The sequence below is a fragment of the Triturus cristatus genome, chromosome 11, assembly GCF_964204655.1.
Source record: "Triturus cristatus chromosome 11, aTriCri1.1, whole genome shotgun sequence".
In the NCBI taxonomy this organism is placed as follows: domain Eukaryota; kingdom Metazoa; phylum Chordata; class Amphibia; order Caudata; family Salamandridae; genus Triturus; species Triturus cristatus.
Window position 1 is genome coordinate 813,531,544 of NC_140594.1, and position 15,381 is coordinate 813,546,924.

General features: G+C 42.8%; 1 protein-coding gene across 1 annotated transcript in view; it reads right to left on the reverse strand.

The window, feature by feature from the left end:
- Positions 1 to 256: 256 nt before the first annotated feature.
- The window catches only part of LOC146785475 (phospholipid scramblase 1-like), a 454,376-nt gene continuing 439,251 nt past the window's right edge, over positions 257 to 15,381 (reverse strand). The window contains exons 8-9 of the mRNA XM_085634540.1: positions 9,994 to 10,155; positions 257 to 622 (exon numbers count right to left, since the gene is read on the reverse strand). Coding sequence (XP_085490666.1) covers positions 587 to 622; positions 9,994 to 10,155 — 198 coding nt within the window. The 3' untranslated portion in view covers positions 257 to 586. The remainder of the gene's footprint in view (positions 623 to 9,993; positions 10,156 to 15,381) is intronic.

The window sequence follows — 15,381 nt, forward strand, 5'->3', positions numbered from 1 at the left end:
GGTTGGTTGAAAAAATACAACCTATGCACTGCCATTTTGAAACTGAAATTTGCAAAATAGCTGTTGGCAGATTCCAAGATTGGCAGATTCCACGATAAAGGTGACACCCTACTTTAGAAGTTCATTAGCATGGCATTCATGTGCTTTCAATATGGCTTGAATGACTAATGTTGTATACATAGAACTCTGTGTGAAAGATAGTCTGACAAACTGCCTTAAACAAGGAAATGTCACTAGATACATCATCTGAGCAAAATTGAAATATACAATAGTTTATTAGTAAGGTTTCAGGTAATGTCAGTAATTCAATAGACTGAAATGTTAAAAGTCCAAAAGGTGTAAAATGTATAAATCATTTCTTAACACAGGTCACTGTCCAATTAAAATGGAATGTTAAAAAACTTTGTGCAAACAACACAACAGAATAAAGAGGTAGGGTAATCGAAAAACTCGTTACAAATTTGGAAAAAATAAAAAATATGAAGCTTCTTTTCATACTTGGTCATTACTTTAGAAAAAAAAAAAATATATATATATATATAATGTGAAAGAAATGTGGTTCTTCTAATAAGGACGACGAGCTGGTTCACTGGTTCTGTGAGTGCTCAAAAAACATGAAGTCCTAGGGAAAAAACAAGATACAGTCAGTTTAAGTAATTAACAAAATAATATTCATACAGTTATCAGATAGGTCTACACTTAGCATCTGATATCCAACCTAATAATACTTCATTTGCATCAATAGTGTTGATAATTCCGAACTACAACCAAGATGCCTCGCACAAGGTGAAAATATCCAGTACATATTTTTGAGATTTCAAGGTGGTCTATTAAAATGTATTGCACAGCGCCAGTTGTAATTACTTTGCTGCTCAGGAGTGCTCAGGAGTGCCTACAGATATAAGAATGTTTGGGGAAAAAAGTCCACTAGTGTATTGTAATACCACCACTGAAGTATTTCCCTCCCCACCAGCAGTAGCCACTTGCAGGTTTTTTTTTTAATCCACATCACTGATGATGTAAATGTGCATCAACCTTAATGGGTGTTACTACAAAATTATGCAAGGAAATATGAGCAATAATCATACTACAGCACATTTCTCCAAAAAGTCCGGGTTAATGCTGCATTATATCAGAGTAATGGTTGAGCACTACCTTGTGAGTGGTCTTGAGAAAAACGAAAAGGATATAACAAAAGCAGAGACCCTTGCTGAATGTGGAGAAAAACTTCAGTAGCAGGACCCAATATGCAGGACCTCCTTTGGCCATGTTTAGATCAATCACAATAGTGTTGGAGAGTGTACGGCCTTTTTCTTGTTACTTCAGCCAGTACCCATGCAGGACAATAGGTAATGATTGAATTAGACACCAAAAACTGTATGTTTTTGAGTCCAGGTCTTGTACATAATATTGCTTCCATAAATGAGGTGAGGCGAGTATGCCACTGATGAAGAAAGGCTGAACTAGGGTGTTCACACCCACAGTGCTAACTAAATAGCATTATATGAGTATTTGTGGGGTAAAGTACACTAGAATGGTCATGTAGAAGGGCACCAACATTCAAGTCACCAAAAAGATAGCCGTAAATGACCTATTGCTGTACAGAGAATGCCAGTCTGATTCTCCTGGGTGTGCAGGCATAGATATGGACTCTTTTCACTAAAATGGTGTCTGCTTCTCTTGTCCTCTTCATACCAGTCACCAGAGTATGTTGCATGAGTACAAACCACAGACCAAGAGGACATTTCCCCATCAGTGGAACTTACATGATTCATCAGTATCTAGTCTGTCATTCTCTGTCCTCAATAATGTTAATGGTACTTTTATCGACAAAGAAAAGACGCAGTTTAACGGCCAGAGCTGTCCGCTTTGGAACTGGAGAAATAGGTTTCAGTCCCAACCTGGACTCAACATCCTCTGACTTTGGGCAAGTCACTTAACCTCCCTGTACCTTTAAAAAAAGTATAATGTAATCTGGTGCTCATGTAAAATGCTTTAATGCCCTCGGGATAATTTTGCTCTATATACGACTACAAAAAACATATATAATAAAACAAAATTGAATTACAGTGTACATGGTTGTTTGTACTGCGCCATGTATTGAAAGGTTATAGAAATTATAATTTTTTCTGTGCCTGTAAAAACCACATGAGAAAACAATGAACATATCAAAACCATGACATCATTCTATACCAGATATAGTTTTATTGCAAAAGCGAATATGATTTGTGATATTAGTGATTTAAAGAGGAGAAAGTGTCTGAAAAGCAGGACATCTGTAAAAGTAGCTTCTTTTTTGGACAATGGATACTGGCCCTTGAGCCTGGGACTGAGGAAGGAACTGCGTGTTACTGTGTCAAGTTAGAGTGGCAAGAAGACAGCTGTGTCGAGTATTAAGGAAACTCCTAGATATCCAGAATGAACTACTGTCAGGAATGTGTCTTCTGAAAGAACCTATAATATCGCCAACTGGAGGGATTAGTTTAACAATTAATACATTTAATGTATTTGATGATAACAGAGCTTTTCAAATGCACCACCCAAAGATCCGTTCAGTTTGCTTTAAAATGTTACTTAACACCGAGTGTTTTTTTTTTTGTTTTTTTTTTATTTTAAATTTCTTTATTGCCAACATGAAAGAGAAAAAAAAAGGTTAGTACATATTGTACAGTTAAATAGATTGTAAGCAAATAAATACAAACATTGGAACAGGTAAGTAAATCAGTTCTATAAATATCTTGTTCTTCATATCTACAAATATGTCTGTTAGCCCTCATTGCAGAGAAAAAAAAAAACATTTATTTACATATTATGCTTTGAGCATTTCAGAATAGTACGCCCCATATCTTATTTAATTTGCAGAGTGCCTTCGTCCCTCTCGTTTTTGCCAATGCTAATTCCATGTCGTATGTTTCTTTAACTAATCCCCACCATTCTATAACCGATGGAGGTGTAGGTAAGATCCATGCACGAGCGATTGTTAACCTTGCACTAACCAATAGTATTGAGATTAGATCCGCATAGCTGCTTGTGATACTCTGGGCTCCAACTAATACCTCTATTACTGAGACTGTCACTACACTCCCTAATTTTTGAGAGATCAGATCAGTTATCGTTGACCAGAAATTCTCTAATAAAGGACATAAGAAAAACATATGTTTTAAATCAGCAGCCTGTAGATTACATTTTGGGCATTTTGTGCGCTCACTAGAATAACCATTGGAAGACCACTTTGATATCCTTTCTGGAGTGTAATATAATTGACAAATTGTTCTGAATTGTTGTATCCTAAGGTTAGAGGAATATACGGAATTATGAAACCTAGAGAGAGCACGTGATATGGTGTTAGCTGTCACTAATGCTCCTGCGCTATGTCCCAAGCGCTCAGCTAATCTGTGACAGTCATCTAGCTTAAATGTGCATAAGATTTTATAGCCAGTGCTAAGTATTGATTTCAAGTTGTCTTTATGCATATAATCCCATATAAGCGAGCCTGAGATATTCATCAGTTGCATGCTACGGATAAAATAATCTCGAATTTGGAAATATTTAAATTGCATGCCTGACGTTATCTTATATATAGTCTGTATTTTCTCAAAGGTCATAAACCCATTTTGATCATATATATCACCCAAGTATTTTATACCAAAGCTAGCCCACCGTTTACCCTCCATATCCTGAAAAATTTCTGGCAAACCTGGGTTGCCCCATATGGGTAATCTATCGTGGTAAAATGATGTATTGCAATTAGAGATAATTGCAAGCCATATATTAGCAACATCTTGTGCAACCTTGAATCTAACCCGTTTGAAATAGTTTGGGTCGTTGATTCTAAATAGAAACATTTCATATTCCTTACCAAGCATGAGCTTAAAGAAAAAAGGTGCATTACATCCTGCGGGGTGTATTAAACTTCTTAGCCGCTTAAAAAAAGCTGCCCAGAAGTATAATTTAAAATCCGGGAAATCTAGACCCCCTTGATTATATGGTAGTTTAAGTAGTCAAATAGCTCTGCGAGCCTTTTTATAGCCCCATATGAAACTGCTACAAATACCATCTAATCGTTTGAAAAAGGACATATTTAATCTTAGCGGGATAGAACGAAATAAATAAATAAACTTAGGCAGTATTTTCATTTTAATTATGTTTATACGGCCCCCAATACCTATAGGAACCTTATGCCATTTTTTGAGCAATATTGCAGTCTCCTTAAAAAGAGTCTCATAGTTTATTCCTATTATTTTATCTATTCTAGTAGTTAGCTTAACCCCTAGATAAGTAGCCGTATTACATATCCCTGTTGTTATTCCAGCGTCTTTATAATTCATTAATATTTGAGTTTTGTTGATGTTAAGTCTATAGCCAGATACCAGGCCATAACTATCTGCTTCCTTGACCACCTCATATAATGCGGTTTTAATATCCGTTGAGAATACCGCAATGTCATCAGCATAAGCCGTAATTTTTAATTAATTTAAGCTGTGTACAAAAGGTATAATCAGAGGTTGCGTTTGTAGTGCTAATATAAATGGCTCTATTGATAGTGCAAATAAGAGAGGTGAAAGAGGGCACCTATGACGGGTACCCCGTGATATTGGAAACACATCAGATTGTAAACCTGCATAAGCTAGTTTAGCTGTGGGAAGGTGGTATAAAGATTTAATCATGTGTAAAAATTTGCCCTTGATGCCAAATGCAGATAATGCTACCCAAAGAAAATCCCACCCCACTCGGTCAAATGCTTTCTCTGCATCTAGTAATATCATACCGAGTGGGGTGGTTTTTGCTCTGGCAACATCAAACGCTGCTATAGCCGTATTCACATGGGATGTAGTATCCCGTCCTAAGATAAACCCATGTTGTTGAGGTGAAACAAGTTTCGGCATTATTGGTGCTAGGCGGGTTGCTAAGATTTTAGCGTAGATTTTCGCATCCGTATTTAGTGATATCGGTCTATAAGACCCGCATTCCTCTGGAGGCTTATTCTTTTTTTTTAAAAAAATTATCCGAGTCATATTCCAAGAGTCTGGAGCGTTCCCCCCTACCTCGATATATTTAATGAGTTGGGAAAAAGTTGGCAGCAGCTCATCTAAGCATATTTTATATAATTCTAGAGGGATTGAATCATCTCCAGATGCTTTTCCTGATGGCAGAGAGAAGATGGCTGCTCTAATCTCGTCATACTGAATATCATCCGACAATATTTCTGATATTTCATTAGCTACCGATGTTTTTTTAATATGCATCTGAACATATTTTATAATATCAAGCATTTGTGGCTGAGCCTCTGGTGTATATAGGTTTTGATAATATGTGGCAAACTGCGCTAATATCTGGCTTGGTTGTTCATGTATCTCGCTATTTAGGCCTTTAATTTTCTTTATTTGTGTCTTAGCTTGTTCGTCGGCTACTTTGAAGGCTAGAAATTTCCCGATTTTTTCCCCACTTTCATATTGAGTTAATTTATATTTATTCATTTTAACCGCTATTTTCTCCCTGAATGTTTGTTTTAATGTTGATTTTAAGTTTATTAGTTCATATCCTATTGTTTCTAAATTTGGAGAACCGTTTAATAATGCTTCTGCATGTTGGTTCTCTATAATCTTGATATCTTTAATGATCTCAGCTGTCTCTATCTTACGCTGCCTATTCTGTCTCCAAATATATTGTTGTGTGAATCCTCTAATGCTGGCCTTACATGAATCCCAGACTTTTGTTGGTATTACAGAGCCATTATTGATTTCTAGATATTCCCTCAAGTGTTGCTTAATGTTAGCTAAATAAGTTTAATCTGTTAAGAGATCTCTAGGGAATGAAAAACCCCTAATCTGTTTCCTTGCTGATGGTGTCTTGAAACTCAGAAGAATGGGGTTATGGTCTGAAGTGACCCTGGGGCATATCTCCATAGTGCACAGTTCTATAATCTCTTCTGGTGCCCAGGCCATATCTATACGAGAACAAAGTTTATGCGCAGCAGAGTAATAGGTATAGCCTGGTATATTGGGGTATACTGTCCGCCAAACATCTCTAAGAGCGTGTATTCATCATAGCTCATTGATTGCTGTACGTGTCTTTTTAATCCTCTGAAATGCATGATGTCTTGTAGTATCTATCTCGTAGTTCATCACACAATTAAAATCCCCCATCACTACCTTATCACCTTCCCAGCTCAACAATTCAATATTCAATCTATCTATTATTTGATAATTATCGCTGTTTGAGCCATATACTACGCACAAAATATATTTCATACCTTCAATCTGTGCTTGCACAATAGCCCACCTACCACTTTTATCCGTTAGTGATTTATCAATTATACATTTTAGATGTCTGTGCCTAAAAATAGCTACACCTCTAGTTGAGGTATCTTGGTCCGAAGCTATAACAGTTTCATATCCTAGTTGTTTAAGGAGCCCTTTATCTTTGTATGCAATATGAGTTTCTGATAATAAGACTAAATGCGGATTATACATCAGAAGTTCCTCTGCCACCAAGCGTCTTTTATTCCTACCATTAAGGCCTGCAACATTCCAGGCTAAAATCTTTATTTCAGCCATAAAAAAAAAACTGACATCTCGCTCTTCTAGCAACGCTCTCAAAGGCTATAATAAACTGGCTGACTCCCGAATGGCACCTACAAGAAGCGGTCGAGGTGCGAGCCGCCAACCTGTGGAGACACCTGCGGCAACAAATCCATTGTTCGCGGTGAGTGGGAGCGATAGCAGTAGCACTAACATGGGTTCCGGGGATGACAGAGCTCTAGTGGAAGGGGGGTAAGCTGTGAGACCACAGGAGAAAATGGAGGTTCCTGCGGATACTGTCCCCCCGAAGCTTGGTCGACAGGTGATCCAGTACTTAAAATCTGGAAATATTTCCGAAATTACGGAGAATGTGCCACTCTATGGAGATAGTGATTTGGCAGAGACAATAATTAATGCTATAGTTAACAATTCTAAACAAAGCAGCACTGATTTAAAGCTACAAAAGAATGCTAGCCTTGATATTCCATGTATTCAAGATATCCAGCATCAATCTGACCCTAGCGGTCTTAATATGAGAGCCAACAATATTAAATCACAGCCTGAAACTGATCCTAAGCCTTCACTTGGTCTGGTTATTAAAGAAGTAAAGGCAAATTCAAACAATGACTGCCCCAGCGCACTAAGGCACAACAGCGATGATAGTGGCAGTACTATCCAACAGCCTCTCATTCTTCCTGATGGGCAAGATATTAATATTCTAGAGGTACACCCAGAGAATCTAAAGGGTTTGGATGGCTCCATAATAATAGCGGACAATGCAGTATTAAACAACGGGCATATGTATCAAGTATCTACATCCTCAAGAGAGCAGCGCCTGCCAAGAGAGTCTAAGAAGAAAGCAGCAACTAAGATGGATCCTTTAAAAAAAAAAACATACTAAAGAACTCAAAAGGATGCAAGGCCCACTCAATATAGGAATAACATCAGAAAAGAACACAAAAGAAGATTTGAAGAATAGCCCAATGAAGAAATGGGTTCAGTCCAAAGGCGGGATCAAGAAAACCATCGCTAGGCTATCAGGAGCGGGGCTAACGGATGGGAGTATTTTAGACGCCTCTATACCGGCAACAGAAATATCGCCGATTGATAAGGAGGATTATCTATACTCTGGTTTGGCACAAGATTCTGTGTAAAAACCAAAAACTCAGAATCCTGCTAAGCAGCTTCCTACTCCTGGCAACGATGAAACTACTCTCTCTCTCTCTTCAACCCCACCAACCCCATCTATAGAACTACATCAAGAGCCATCTCTGGCTTCTGGCTCCCCTTCTCTAGAAGATCAAACTTCTGCCAGATATGGCCATCATAACGCTCAGGATCAGGGCCAGGAAACAACTATGCTTGCTAAGATATTACAAGCTTTAACTGAACAGAGTAAATGTAAATGTTGTAGACTTGTAAAGCGCACAGCTACCCAACAACGGGGCGTCCCGGCGCTGTAGACCGCTGGGGAACCCGTCCTGGCTATCCCTGTGAGATTGTCCCTTTCTGGGTATCTCCAAGGTGAAACCAGGCATCCCCAGCGTCTGTGGGGGGCCGTTGTAGAGATGAGGCAAGCTTAATGCCCAGAGTTGCCGAGTGTGTTCCTGGTTAGAGTAGGTACCGAAGCGAGAATTATCGAGTCCGTTTTGACCCTGGTCCACGACCCTGCCGCGTCGGGGATTGAACCCTGGTCCCTGGCCGATTCTCTGCTTACGGGTCTGCCGCCTCTAACTAGTGAGCCACACCTCTCCACAGAGGGAAGAAACAAGGGCATTCTTCTCACAAGTTCGAGCTGACAATGGAAAAATCCAGCAGACTATGAAAGAGGTAATGGAGAAGGTGGGATGTGTGACGGAAGAAATGGCTGAGCTTCAACAAAGAGTTGTCAATATAGAAGAAGCATCATCTAAAAGGGATTGCTCGGCGGAGAGACAAGAAGTACAGTTAAGGGAAGTACAGACTAAACTGGAGGACTTGGAAAATAGACAGAGACGACAGAACCTTAAACTATTTGGTATTCCCGAAGGTTTGGAGGGGCGGATTCTAGAGCATATATTGTTCAGATTATGCAGAAGGCTTTCCCTGAGCTTGGGGATTGGGACTGGGATTGCCAGATACAACGAGCGCACAGACTACCAATAATACAACGTCAAAAGAATCCTCGATATTCTAGAACATTTCTAATTTATTTTGGCAATTATCTATTGCGGCAAGCTATCTCTTTAAAAGCCAGCCCTAGGTCGCCCGTGGTAGTGGATTCCCTTTCTCTGGTCTTTCGACCAGATTTTTGTAAATTTACGATGGACAGAAGATGGCAGCTAAAACAGTTGATCGACCCGCTAAGAGCACTTGGTGTTCAAGCTTATTTGCAGGAGCCTGCCCGGCTCAAAGTTATTAAGAATGGGCAAAGCTATTTCTTTTTCTCTCGATCGGAGGCAGAGGAGGTATTACAGAAATGGAAAGGGGAAGGCTCTGGCTAAAATAGATTGAACTAGGACTTCGGAAAATAACCCTTAATGCGTTCTAATGTGTCCTAATATATACACATAGCATATAGACTTGTTTGGTCTCTCTATTTTCTATTTACTACTTATCTCCTCATCCAAAATGGCTGGGGGGGGCTTCTAGACTGGGGGCTGGGGGGCGGTTGAGTCCTAGTTGACTGCCATACCAGTGGCAGTTACTAGAAGAGGACGACTCCTCCTCCAAGGAACAGGGTGGGTGGGAAGGGAGGGAAGAATGCGAAGGGTGATAAAGGTGTTAGGGGTTTGGGGTGGCTTTTTATGATGTACAAAATGATTGCTGTTGTAAAGGATAAAAAAACCAACATGAAAATGATTTCAGATAATTTTGGCCAAGCCGGCACTCGCTCGAGGTATCGAGTTAATAACAGGCAGCTGTGTCGGGCCGTAGGAGGAGTTGCATCCGGCCGGTGTTGCTCGAAGATTTTTTTTTTTTTTTTTTAAATCATCCACCTTCGGGGTTTCTCGATATAAGTAAATGTCTTATCCTCGTATCCTCATTCCATCGTATCGTAGTTTTTTTTTTTTTAGGGGGGGGTCAGATTACCGGGAGCCGTAGCAGTCCACTCCTAGAGGCGGCTTCAGCCCGCCATCTTGCTTTCCCCTCTCTTACCTACCGAGTCGTTTTTAAGCTCGGTTCTGTCTTTACATGTGCACTTCTCACACGTGTGGGAGGTCTTTACTGTGGACCAGTGATATGGCCAAACCCCACACTCATTGTTGGGTTCTAGCTTAAAGGGCTGACAGAAGGTTGGAGTAGTGTTCTGGAGCTTGGCTGTGCCCATGTTCTGGAACACTGACAGCGTTGGCTGTTAGCTGTGAGTCTCCGTCCCGGTTAGATGAAATAAACGTACCTCCTATCTCTACTTTGCATCGGCGGCCTACATTGTTTTCACTCATCTCTGCATGCATTGAAACAAGATACTATTATAAAAATGTGGACTTACTATAAGGAAGCAGGCACCAAACAATGTAGCTTTCGTTTTAATATCAAGGTCAAGTGGGAATTGAATTCCAAAGTTGTCAGCATCTGTGAAGGCCTCTCTCAAAAGTCCAGTCCATTGCTTGGATATCTTCCCAACTACAGCTGTTTCATCAAGTGATGTCACCTAGAGTTGTAAAGAACAAAGAAAAAAATCAATTAAGTGTACCTAATGCTCACATTTGCAACATCTATATTGAGATTTCCTAAAATAGGTTTCTTTTCCTCCTCTATCAGCATCATTACCCCATTCTATCTTGCCGTATTTGATTTGAGTTTCTATACTTTTGGTTGATTCTTTTTTTCCTGTTGACTTTTTTAAACCTTATGCTCCTGTCCTTGATCCACTTTCTCGAAAGAAAATAGGGCTACCCAAGAAGAGGGACCGAGGTGAGTTAAAACATTCATAAAAGCAATTATCCCCCCCCCCCCCATTTAGAATTATAGGACTTTAGATCTGCAAAACATACATTTGAAGCATGAACAACAAAAAGGTTTGCACAAGAACTGTTGGAGAACACATGAAATAATTCAGCGATCATAAACTGATGCAATAGATGATAATGTGAGGATAACACGGTGTAGTGAACCTGGCACTCACTGCAATTGAGTGTGAAATGGTGAAGATTAAACATTTTTATTAAAGGTCACAATTGACCCTTCGAGAAAATAAGGACAAGTGGCTAAATAGTTCGGGGCTCATCCAAAAACCACCGCAAGTTTTCTAATCCAATGGTTTGGAAAGTAACTGGTTGAGGGTAATTGACCTTTCGACCCCATAGGCAAAAAGTAAGGAAGTCATCACTAAGACGAAGCATAGAATATGGTGATGTCCGCGAAAAAATGTAAAGCACAAACGCATTTGAGAAGGGTACAACGTGAAGCAGTGTGTGCTAAAAAATTAATATGAATGGGCTTAAAAATAGTTGGCAGATAAAATTATCGTGCTGTGATCTGGAGAAGGGTCTGCTCAAAATTAAGACAAGCCACCCTGTAGAGATGTAAAATTTAAATTGAGTGAGGAAAACGTTTGGTAAAATAATTGTTCTAATTTTCAGTAAAACAATTAGGGCAGTCCCTTGGAAGGAGGAGGGAGACGATCTCAGGGCCTATGTCACTGCGCTATTTCTGTAAATCCTGGGGGACGAGGAGATCTCGGACATTCATATGGATCAGGTCCATAGGGTGGGCCTCCCGCGAGGTAATAAAGCGCCTCCTCCGGACATACTAGTGTGCATTTACGATTTTCAATTAAAAGAGCGCATTATACGGAAAGCACGTGAGGCCCAACCCATACTATTTCAGGGACAGCAACCAGCTATTTTTCAGGACCTTGCGGCCTCCACTCTTAGTAAGAGACGGGCATTCAAACCGGTGACCACGCACCTGCGGGAGAACAATATGCCATACTCCTGGAGCCACCCATTCCGCCTGGTATTCAAGCATCAGGGCAAGTTGCTACAGCTCAGATCACTGGAGGAAGCGCTGGGAATTCTGGGTCTTGAGCATAACGCTCCTACGGAAGGCACAGAGCAACCGAGTTCGCAGCGTACACGTTGCGCCTCTGGATGGCAGCGAGTGGGCAGATCATCTCCAATCAAGAAACCTGAACAGGCCACGAGAGACAAAGAGAAAGAGGCAGCGCTTTCCTCCGTATCACAGGCTACTGATCACCCCGTCACCCCATGAAGAGGACAATGGATGGCACGAGCGTGGACTCACAGAGGGGCGTCAGGGGGATGGGGAGCAGGGTCCAAGTCATCGTTTTGACGACTCTTCATCGTCAAGGTTGACACTGGTCGAACTTTCCTCGAGCTGGACGTTAGTCGCAGTCACAATCCCCTGAACTTTACCTATGGTGAAGAACTTTGGTCATGTTTTTCTGGTTAACCTTTTCTTCACCAGGTGCTAATCTGTATTTGTTTTTGTGGGGTTGGGGTTTGTTTGGGCTGCAGTTGGGATCCTCCGCACCAGTTCTTGCACCAAGGCGACCTGTTAAGAGGCGACTCCGGGTTTCTGCTAGGACTCATTTAAGGGGCAGATGCCGGCGCAGCCAGGCAGAGTACACTCCTGGTGGTTACATGGGTAGAGATCTGAATGTACGCGGGCTAAATAATACGGTAAAACGGGCTGCAGTATTTCCATCCTTGAAAATGCCGATAGCGATATTTGCCTCCTCCAAGAGATGCATCTGCTCTCCATAGATGTTATGCGTATGTGCGATAGACGGTTCCCGCAACAGGTGTGGTCAGCAGGGTCGTCCAAGAGGAATGGGGTGGCTATCTTGCTGGGAGCCCATTGCCATTTTAAGATACTCTCAACTGTGGCCGAAATAAAGGGACGGTTGTTGGTAATAAGGGTGCAGTGGGGAGGACACACCTGACTATTGGGTCTCTCTGTGCACCAAATGAGAAACAACAATCCTTCCTTCTCTCCGCCCTAACGGAGGTCCTCGCTTCTCCGGATGAAGCGATTCTACTGGGAGGGGTTTTGAACCTGGTGATGGATGGAGGGATGGACAGATCAGGGCAGCGCACGCACCAAGCTGGGGCTCTTTCACCGGCAGGCAGGGATTGGCTGGTTGATAGTGGTCTCCATGATGTGTGGAGGGCTCAGCATCCCACAGAGCGCGACTATACCTATTACACCACCGCGCACAAATCATATGCACGCCTTGACCATTTTTTGGCCTCTACCTCGCTCATGCCTAGCCTCCATTCCTCTGCCTTTACTCCCCGTTCTCTCTCTGATCATGCCCTAATTTCTGTCCTTTTGCCCACGCAGCGAACACAAACACGTCTTACGGGTTGGCGCCTTAGGGAGAATCTGTTGCATTCTGAGGATGTGTTAAAGTGCATGTGAGACACTATAGTACATTACCTCCAGGAGAACGATGTGGGGTCCACGTCATTATCATCGGTGTGGGAGTCCCTGAAGCTAGTGGCACGCGGGGAGTTTATCGCCATTGCAGCAACCTACATCTCCATCCGTAAGGGAGAACGCGCTGAGTTAGAGAGGGAGGTAGGGGAGCTTGAGGCGATCCATAAGCGAACAGGGGCCCCGAGGGTGTGGCGTGAGCTAGAGAATCGCAGGCGCGCGCTGAAGCACTTAGACCTGGACAGAGCAGAGCATACCCTCCTAAGGCTGTGACACAAATGTTATCTTAGCAGTGATAGGTGCGGGAAGATGTTGGCCCAGAGGCTGCGTGCCAAGACACAGTCGTCCTTGATTCAGGCGGTCTGGGATCACGCAGGAGTAGTCCAGACTGCTGATGGGCAGATTGTTGCCCCCTTTCGCAGTTTTTAACAACTTCTTTATTCTGAGCAGGTCCCATCACCGACAGACCCCAGTACATATCTGAACTCCTGTGGCATAACACCTCTTCCTTAGGCTATGGCTGAGGAACTTGATTTGGCAATTCGTATCGAAGAAGTGATATCGGCTATCTATAGACTGAGGCCGGCCAAGGCACCGGGGCCGGATAGTTTGCCGGCGTCCTTTTACAAAACTTTCTGCGTGGAGCTGGCTCCTTTTTTAACTCGACTGTTTAATTCTTTCCTTGAGACAGGGATGGTGACACCCTCCATGTCTGAAGCCGGGATTTCGGTTATTTTGAAACCTGGTAAGGATATACAGGCATGCGGGTCCTACAGGCCTATTTCGCTTCTTAACATTGACGCGAAGCTCCTTGCGATAATGTGGGCGGCGCGACTTAACCCCCTTATGGCGGACATCGTTGACCCGGAACAATCGGGTTTAATTTCATCCAGACAAGGAAGGGACAACACCAAAGGATTGTTGCACCTCCTTGACAGCACACGGCGGTCAGGACGACAGGGCTTTCTTTTAGCCATAGACGCCGAAAAGGCCTTTGATCGCGTAAGCTAGGGGTTTTTATTTGCGGTGTTGTGCAGCTATGGTTTTGGGGGATAACTTCCTGAACTGGATTAGGTGCATATACCATACACCTAAGGCGTTTGTGCGGGTCAATGGATGTAGGTCGGACTTCTTGTCCATCGCGCGGGGACACGGCAGGGATGCCCCCTACCTCCGCTTTTATTTGCGCTCCATTTGGAGCCTTTCGCTCAACGGATCCGGGCCAATCATAGCGTGGTGAGACTTAAATTTGAGGCAGACATTCATAAAATTAGTCTGTACGCTGACGATGTGATAATAGCGCACACGCAGCCTTGGACAACTCTCCCAGCTTTGCTCGATGAAATTGCTGCCTTTGGGGAAGTCTCAGGCTTTAAAGTTAACCTAGGAAAATCTTTGATCCTGAACCTTTCCATTCTTTCTGATGATGTGGAGGCCCTATAAAGGGATTTCATGTTCCATTTGACCCACACAGACATAACATACCTGGGGGTTCAGTTAGCACCGACCATCGAGAGGACGGTCTCGCTAAACTATTCCAGGCTGCTGAAACAGACGACCAAGGCGCTGGATGCCTGGTCGCATCTTCGATTGCCTTAGTTTGGGAGGATAGCGGCGGTAAAAATGTCTGTTCTCCCGCGTATTCTCTACATTTTTCAGCAGCTACCGATGACCCCACCAACTGGAACGCTCAAGAAACTGCAGTCCCTCATTAATAGATTCGTATGGGAAGGGGAAAAGCCACGACTCTCTCTTGCTCAAATGACACGCACGAAAACTCAGGGTGGACTGGGTCTCCCGCTTATCGGCGGATATTACCAAGCAGCGTGCCTACGATATTTAGTGGAATGGAATAAACCGTTATCCAGTAAACACTGGAATTTTATGGATCAGGCAGTCGTGGGCATGAATATCTGGAGGGAACTGTGGCTACCCCGCAAGCATAGAGCATGGGGCCTATATTCATCTCCGGTCACCGCGCCTACCCTCAAGGTCTGGGATAGGTTGGCGTCGCAGAAAGGTTGGACATCGTTCCCTTCGCCCATATCCCCCATTGTAGACAACCCTGATTTTCCGCCGGGACTGGCGTCAGCAGTGTTTCAGAGGTGGAGAGAGGAGGGCTGTAAGCGGGTGGGGTCCCTCTTTGATACTGAAGGGCTGATACCTTTTGTGCAACTTTGAAAGGATTATGATCTTTTAGCAACGGATGCATATCCTTATGTCCAGGTCTGTCACTGGGTGACTAGCCCCGTGAACTATGCCCTCATGTCACGGCCCCTGACCTCGTTTGAAAAATGGTTAGTGCGCAAGGCAGATGGCCACCGGCTTATTTCTGAATTATAATCCATGCTTATGGCGCATCCATCGGGACAGCGAACGAGAGCGCAGGAACGCTGGGAAACAGAACTGGGCAGGCCCTTAACACTTAATGAAAGGGACCACATCCTATACAGGGCACCTCATACCGCACATAACA